The 7,985-nt window shown below is 44.5% G+C and overlaps 1 protein-coding gene across 2 annotated transcripts in view; it reads right to left on the bottom strand.

Moving 5' to 3' along the window:
* The window catches only part of srbd1 (S1 RNA binding domain 1), a 240,207-nt gene extending 232,905 nt beyond the window's left edge, over window positions 1–7,302 (bottom strand). The window contains exons 1-2 of one of the 2 annotated variants that reach the window (XM_080200634.1): window positions 7,253–7,302; window positions 1,409–1,443 (exon numbers count right to left, since the gene is read on the bottom strand). In XM_080200634.1, the coding sequence (XP_080056760.1) occupies window positions 1,409–1,411 (3 nt within the window). In that variant the 5' untranslated portion in view covers window positions 1,412–1,443; window positions 7,253–7,302. The remainder of the gene's footprint in view (window positions 1–1,408; window positions 1,444–7,252) is intronic. The other variant, XM_080200635.1, reaches the window with a different exon arrangement.
* Between the last annotated feature and the right edge of the window lie 683 nt (window positions 7,303–7,985).

Genomic DNA, 7,985 nt, shown 5'->3' with positions numbered 1-7,985 from the left:
GCAATTTAGCATGGCCAATCAGCCTAACCCACACATCTTTGGACTATGGAAAGAAACCGGAGCACTGGGACAAAACCCTCACAGACCATGGGGAGAACGTGCAAACTCCACACAGACAGTGACACCAGGCCGGAACTGAACCCAGGTCACTGGCGCTGTGAGGTAGCCACTGTGTCATAAACTAGTAGGAAAGTGGCAATCATATTTTCATCTGTTTACCAGCTCTGAAACAATGGTTACAGAATGAGCGCATTTATTTCCAACACTTAGATGTTGTATTATAAGCAAAACATCAAAGTAAATAAATACACCTAGCAATATGCTATCAGAATCATACCAACCAGGATTAATCTTTGCTCAGCAACAAATTAACTAAGCTCAACCAAGGCAATACTGAGCCAGAGAAGGGGAATAGAGTCATTGGCCTCAACAAGGAGGGCAAAAATAAGCAGCCAGGTATATACTAAAATTCAAGTAGTGGACTGCTACCCAGTAAATGTGGCGGAACTGAGTGAAGACTGGATAAAAAGTTGAGTCCATTACGATACCTCTTTAACCCTCTTCTGCCTTACAGTCAAATTGCTTGTTACTACTCATTATCCATACTCACAATTGAAAGATGGTCAATTGAGTGAAACACCCCAAGAGTCAACACCACCAATGGGTAGACATCGAAACAAGAGCTATCAAGTTCAGTTGCAAATAATTTCAGGTAAACCAAAGGGAGAAATCAAATTCTGACATTTTAAATGCTAATACATTTATATTACTTCCTTCATCTTTTCCTACAGATGGAATCTGTGCGCTTGGTGTTCCCAAATCAGTTGCCTTTATACTATTGAGCACATGGCAAAGTACCAGAAGATAAATATATCCGCATCAGCGCCTTTAGTTTCTGACCTGGCTGAGACATGTCCATACACACCAGAAGTACAGGAACAGTCCACTAGTAAGTGTAAACAGGTTGAACACTCAAGTCACCCACAATCAAATAGAAAAGTACATGGTCATATTCAACAGTTTATGGTCCTCCCATAGTCCTCAACATCACTGACACCAATCTTCAGCCATTGCAATTCATTCCACATATGAAGAAACACCAGAGTTATTAGCAAATAATGAATTAAGTTGTAATTATAACAGATTGACACTTTCTGGCATTCTGCGCAGATCTTCCCATCTGCTACCAACATGTTCAATGATATTGTGGCAGAGATGCAGCTGTTATACATTATTATATGAAATGCATGGCAATTGGGCCATAGGATTTATTATTTCTCATTCTGTTTCCATTCATGCATTCTTTTTTGTGTTTAACCATTGGTTTGACAAAATGGACTAGCACACCAACAGGTTTAACTTAATTTCTACTCCTTAAACCCTTAAAAAACATGTCTAATGTACTTACCATTGAATTCAAGCATTAACCATGTATTTCACCACCTTCAAAAAACAGAAAGAAAACTGTGTTAAATGTACACTGAAGTAATTCAGAATAATTCTGAACACAAGTAAAATGTTACTGTTCTATTTCTGGGTTTTACATTAGATATTACAATCAGTTTCAGTATCACAATCACTCCTGGACACCAATACTGGGTACCCTACTATACAATATTTGCCTTTAACTTCTTAAAAGCTGCGTAAAAAATGGCAAGAGCCAGGAATGGAACAGCAAATTATGCCAATGTGTACCATCTGACTATAATTTACAAGGTGCCACAAGACAGGCAACAGCCAAATCCTTCCATTCTGCAACCAACTTCCAATCCTTCTTCATGAAAAATGGTGAATGCTTACATCACTGGTTCCTTTTCAGGAGTAACATTTACCAGTCAAGCAACTTGCAATACAACCCTGGTTGTTGTAGATGAAGAACGCACCGCTTGCCAAGTCAACAATGTCACTCCACAACAATTCTACCTCAGTGTTTGTTACAGCTCAACTACAACTTGATTTTGACAGAGTTCACCTTCAGAGACGAGGAAGTCTGTCTCCTTGCAGACAGGCCAGGATAAAGTGCCCATCTCTGTGGCAGATAAGGGAACCCACCCCTCAGAGATGGAAAGGGAGGAACAAGACAAGCTAGGTTGATCTCCACAAAGGACAAGATGCAACAAAAAATAGTAGAATATTATCAAGTCCTCATTATGACTCCCTTGTAGCTATACAAACTCCCTCCAACAATGGAATGGCATGTAGAAACAGAAGGTCAACGTCATGGGGACCTTATTGAAACATATAAGATGATTAGAGGTTTAGATAGGGTGGACAGTGATAGCCTTTTTCCTCGGATGGAGAAAGCTAGCACGAGGGGGCACAGCTGTAAATTAAGGGGTGGTAGTTATAGGACGGATGTCAGGGGTAGGTTCTTTACCCAGAGGGTGGTGAGGGATTGGAATGCCCTGCCTGCTGCAGTTGTAAATGCGCCTAGTTTGGGGGCGTTTAAGAGATCCGTGGATAGGTTTATGGATGGTAAGGGTTTGGTTTAGGTTAGAGGGTCATTGTTTTTTAACTGGTCGGCGCAACATCGTGGGCCTAAGGGCCTGTTCTGCGCTGTAATGTTCTGTGTTCTATGGCTGCCTGTGACCATCACTTCACCATAACAGGTGCCCTGAAAGCAGTACAATAGTGAAAATAAAATAAAGAAAACTAATTCTCAGTTTGAATGCTGGCAAAAATAGAGGCAGTTGCTGACAGGCTGATTAGGTAAGACACTAGTTAAACTTCAACTGGAGCACTGTGTACAACAGTTCTGGGTGCCACGCTGCAGGAAAAATGTAAATACATTGGACAGAGTGCAGAAGGGGTTTAAGAGAATTGTTCCAGGAATGAGAAATTCTAGTTATGAAGATAGATTGGAGAGGTTCAGACTGGAGAAAAGGCAGCTAACAGGAGATTTGATTGAGATATTCAAAATTTGAGGGAAATGGACAGAGTAGATTGGGAGAAACTATTCCTGTTTGTAAAAGGATCAAGAATGATGGTACCGGTTTAAAGTGATTAAAGTAGTTTAAAGAAGCAAATGTGGTGAGAATTTTTTTTTCCCCACGCAAATGGTTTGAGTCTGGAATGCACTGCCTGGAATTTTGGTGGAGGCTGATTGAATTGAGGCATTCAATAGGGCATTAGATGATTACCTGAATAGAAACAACGTGCAGAGGTATGGGGAAAAATAGCAGGTGAATGGCACGAAGTCATGATGCTCATTTGGAGAGGTGGTGTAGACACAATAGGCCAAATAGCCTCTGCACTGTAACAATTTTGTGATTATACATTCCACCCAATGATACTCACTGAGATGTGGCATATTTCATGGTTGACTGCAGTTAGCCTTACAGCCAAAAATCAATGTACAGATGCAGAGTCCTCCATATGAGCCATTGTAAATGGACCCGCACTTAAATAGTACCTTTCACAACCTCAGGACATACAGAAGTGCAATCACTATTGTAGGACACATGACAGACAATTTGCACATAGTAATGGCGTAATAGCCAGATAATCTGCTTTACTCACGTTAGTCAAGTGGCAAATGTCGGCCAGGACAACAGGGAAAACTACCTTGGCTCTTTTTCTGAATAGTATCGTTGGATATTTTACTTCCAGCCAAGAGGCCAGATGAGGCCTCGGGTTAACATTCCATACAGGCAGCACTCCCTCAGTACTGCACTGGCATGAGTTTTTTGCACACTGCCAAAGATGACAACGAACTGTTGACCCATATCAAACAATATTAAGTAACGTGTCATTTTAAGGCAGCACTTGCACATTTATGCTTCCCCGGCCAATGTGGCAGCACAGTGATTAGCACTGCTGCCTCACAGCACTAGAGACCCGGGTTCAATTCCCAGCCTGGGTCACTGTTACTGTCTGTGCCGAGTCTGCATGTTTCCCCCGTGTTTGTGTGGGTTTTCTCCGGTTTCCTCCCACAATCCAAAAGACACGCTGGTTAGGTGCAGTAGCCATGCTAAATTCTCCCTGATTGTACCTGAATAGACGCTAGGGGATTTTTATGGTAATTTCATTGCAGTGTTAATGCAAATCTATTCGTGATACTAATAAAATAAACTTTCAAATAGAAAATCAAGAACTTTTCGTTACATAACTTTTGGAAACCTGTAATTGTGAGTCACAAGTCTGACAATTTTCTACCTGAAGTTCATGCACAAATACTGAAAGTCAGTCACTAGTTCTATCCAAACTTTGATGGCACAGTGATTAGCACTACTACCTCAGTGGCAGGAACCCAGGTTCGATTCCTGGCTTGGGTCACAGTCTGTGTAGAGTTTGCACATTCTCCCCGTGTCTGCACGGGTTTCCTCTAGGTGCTCCGGTTTCCTCCACACTCCAAAGATGTGCAGGTTAGGTGGATTGGCCATGCTAAATTGAGCCTGAATATCAAGGGAACTAGTTAGGGTAAATGCAAGGGGTTATGGAAATAGGGCCTGAGTGGGATTTTGGTTGGTGCAGTCTCGATGGGCCGAATTGCCTCCTCCTGCACTGTTGGGATTCCATGATTCTTTCCAAGGGATGCAATTAATTGATAAAGATTGACAACAACCCAGTAAAACAAAAGCTGTTTTTTGTGAATTGTTGACAAATGTTGACAATTGTTGACAAATGAATATAAATTTATAACAACGCGCACTTGTATGTTCCTTGAACATAATAAAACATCCCAGACCACTCCAAAGCAAATGAAAACAGAAAATACTGGACTGACTCAGCAGGTCTGACAGCATCTGTTGAAACAGAAAGAGTTAATGTTTTGAGTCCTCATGACTCTTTTTCAAATGCAGATGAGGAGATATTAGGGAAGATGACAAAATGTTTGGTCAAAAAGTTAGGCTTCAAAAAGCAAACAAGGGGCAAGATAGAGTTCGAAGGGTTTAGGAAGGAAATTCTGGAGCTTCTGGCTTTGGCAGCTGAAGATATGGCCATTGGTAGCAAAGTAACTGCAATCAAGGATACTCCAGACCCCAGTAATGGAAGTGCAGGTATCTCACAGTATTGCAAAGCTGGAGGAGATTACAGAGATAGGATGGAACGAGTTTATGGACAGATTTGAAAGCATGCATGAGAATTTTAAAATAAAGACATTGCTTAACCTGAAACTGATGCAGGTCTGTGAAGACGGGGTGATGGGTGTGGAGGAACCTGGTGAGAGTTACAACACATCAAGTTTACAAAGGGTAGAATGTGGAAAGCCAATCATAGGTGCATTGAAATAGTGTAATATAAAGATAACAAAGAACTGGGTAAGCGTTTCGGCAGAAGAAGGGCCAAGGTAGGGTCAGAGTTAAGCAACATTATGGAAATGGAGACAGGCAGTCTTAATAATGGTACAAACGTCATCAGAAGCGTATTTCAGGGTCAAATACGACAGCAAGGTTGTAGATCATAGAACACCACGGTGCAGAAAGAGGCCCTTTGGCCCATCGAGTCTGCACCGACCACAATCCCACCCAGGCCCTACCCCCATATCCCTACATATTATACCCACTAATCCCTCTAACCTACACATCCCTGGATTCTAAGGGACAATTTCTTGGCATGGCCAATTAACTTAACCCACATATCTTTGGACTGTGGGAGGAAACCAGAGTACCCGGAGGAAACCCACGCAGATACAAGGAGAATGTCCAAGCTCCACACAGACAGTGACCCGAGCCGGGAATCGAACCCAGGACCCCGGAGTGTGAAGCAGCAGTGTTAACCACTGTGCTACCGTGCTGCCCAGGGTAAGCTGTGATCAGTCTGGTTCTAAATCAGACACTTGGAGAGATAGCTCTTGAACATAGCTTGCAACAGGGACTGGAGATAATTGCTTTGATCTTCCCAATATTTTTGTGCAAAAACAAGAGAAGCCTTATAAGGAATTAAACTGTGCCAAACATGAGAAATACAAGTTGCTGTTGGTTTATACTTTGGGAAAAGGGGATGGGAGTAAGGAACGTAATATCACCTCAACAAACTACATCCCTCCTAGTGGTTAACACTCTTGCCTCACAGCTCCAGGGTCCAGGTTCGAGTCCCAGCTTGGGTTACTATATGTGTGGAGTCTGCATGTTCTCCCCATGTCTACATGGGTTTCCTCCAGGTTCTCCCATTTCCTCACACAGTCCGAAAGACGTGCTGGTTAGGTGCATTGACCAGGCTAAATTCTCCCTCAATGTACCCGAACAGGCGCCGGAGCGTGACGACTAGGGGATTTTCATCGTAACTTCATCATTGCAGTTAATGTAAGTCAACTTGTGACACTAATAAATAAGTTTAACATAGCGACATCCTTCCATCCATAAACTATACCCCTGTATATCAGATACTATCAGCCAATGATAGTAATCATTGAAACCCAACAGTGCAGAAGGCAACCATTTGGCCCATTAAGTCTGCACCAACAACAATCGGACCCAGACCCTATCCCCCTAATCCCACATATTTACCCCTCTAATACCTCTAACTTGCGTATCCCAGGACACTAAAGGACAATTTAGCATGGCCAAAGCACCTAATCCACAGATCTTTCGACTGCGGGAGGAAACCGGAGCACCCAGAGGAAACCCACGCTGATATAAGGAGAACGTGCAAACTCCCCAAGCCAGGAAACAAACCTAGGTCCCTGGCACTGAGAGGCAGCAGTACTAATCACCATGCCACCAGCACCAATATGTTAAAATTACCAGGGATTTTTCTTCCACAAGGCCTCAGTATCTATTCCCACCGCCTCTGGGGACTGCAGATCTGCCTGCGGTGCCACTCTAGTGCGGTGCCACTCTGCCTGGGTGCACCACAGTAAGAAGTCTGACAACACCAGGTTTAAGTCCAACCGATTTATTTGATAGTAAACTCACTGTGACACAGAGCCGCTATATCAGAGTGAAACTCTGCCCAGAGCGCCGCTACGGAGTGCTGCTCTGCCCAGGGTGCCGCTACACCAGCATGCCAACCTGCCCAGCGTGCCATACACCAGTGCCACCCTGCCCAGAGTGCCACTACGCCAGAGTGCCACCATGCCCAGAGTGCCGCTACACCAGCGTGCCACTCTGCCCAGAGTGCCGCTATACCAGGGTGCCACTCTGCCCACAGTGCCGCTATACCAGGGTGCCACTCTGCCCAGAGTGCCGCTATACCAGGGTGTCACTCTGCCCACAGTGCCGCTACGCCCAGCATGCTGCTACACCAGAGTGCTACTCTGGCCACAATGCTGCAATGCAAGAGTGCCGCTATGCCCGCGGTGCCACTATACCGGAGTGCCGCTCTACCGTGATGCCTCTCCGCTAACTCGCACCACTCTCTCCCTCGCTCGCGCTGCCCGCTCGCGCCACGCCGCCGCTCGACGTGACGTTACTTCCGCCGCCCGGCGTGCCCCGCCATCATTCAACAGCAGAGGGAGGTTTCCGACCCTTGAGTGTAAAAAGTTTTCATCTGCTGAAAAACGAATAACGCGTACTCGCACTTAGAGAAATCCTACATATTTGTTCATTCAGGATTTACAAGGGGCTTCAAGGAAAGTTCAGTCTGAATAGCGCTAACATTGGCCTAAAAGATGCTGCCTACCCCCCGCTTTTCTATCGAGCGTCGACTATTCCGTCCACTTGGCCATGGAGAGTGCGCAGGCGCACTCGCTGCTCCCAGTGTGCGATTGGAGCGGAGATGACGCCATTGAAAGTGTTATACGGAATTTTACTGCTCCGCCCGCCCCGCAGAACGGAATTCTCCGTCGGCATCGGCTGGGATTTTACGAACCTCGCCCGAGTGAGATCGTAAAATACCGGCCGTTTGTTCTGTTTCTTCGCTGATGCTGCCAAACTAGCTGAGTCTTTCCAACAGCTGCAGTACTTTGCTTTTATTTTATCCTCATTCGCGTCAGGGGTGTTATTGCTCTTGAGTCTGTACTATTTATTTATTCGTGCCACAAGTAGACTTACGCTATTAACACTGCAATGAAGCTATTGTGAAAATCCCCTTGTCATCACAGT

Source organism: Carcharhinus amblyrhynchos, chromosome 12 (assembly GCF_965287045.1).
Source record: "Carcharhinus amblyrhynchos chromosome 12, sCarAmb.v2.hapA, whole genome shotgun sequence".
Lineage (NCBI taxonomy): Eukaryota > Metazoa > Chordata > Chondrichthyes > Carcharhiniformes > Carcharhinidae > Carcharhinus > Carcharhinus amblyrhynchos.
Note: the sequence above shows the minus strand (reverse complement) of the source record. Positions and strands in the feature narration are given on the sequence as shown.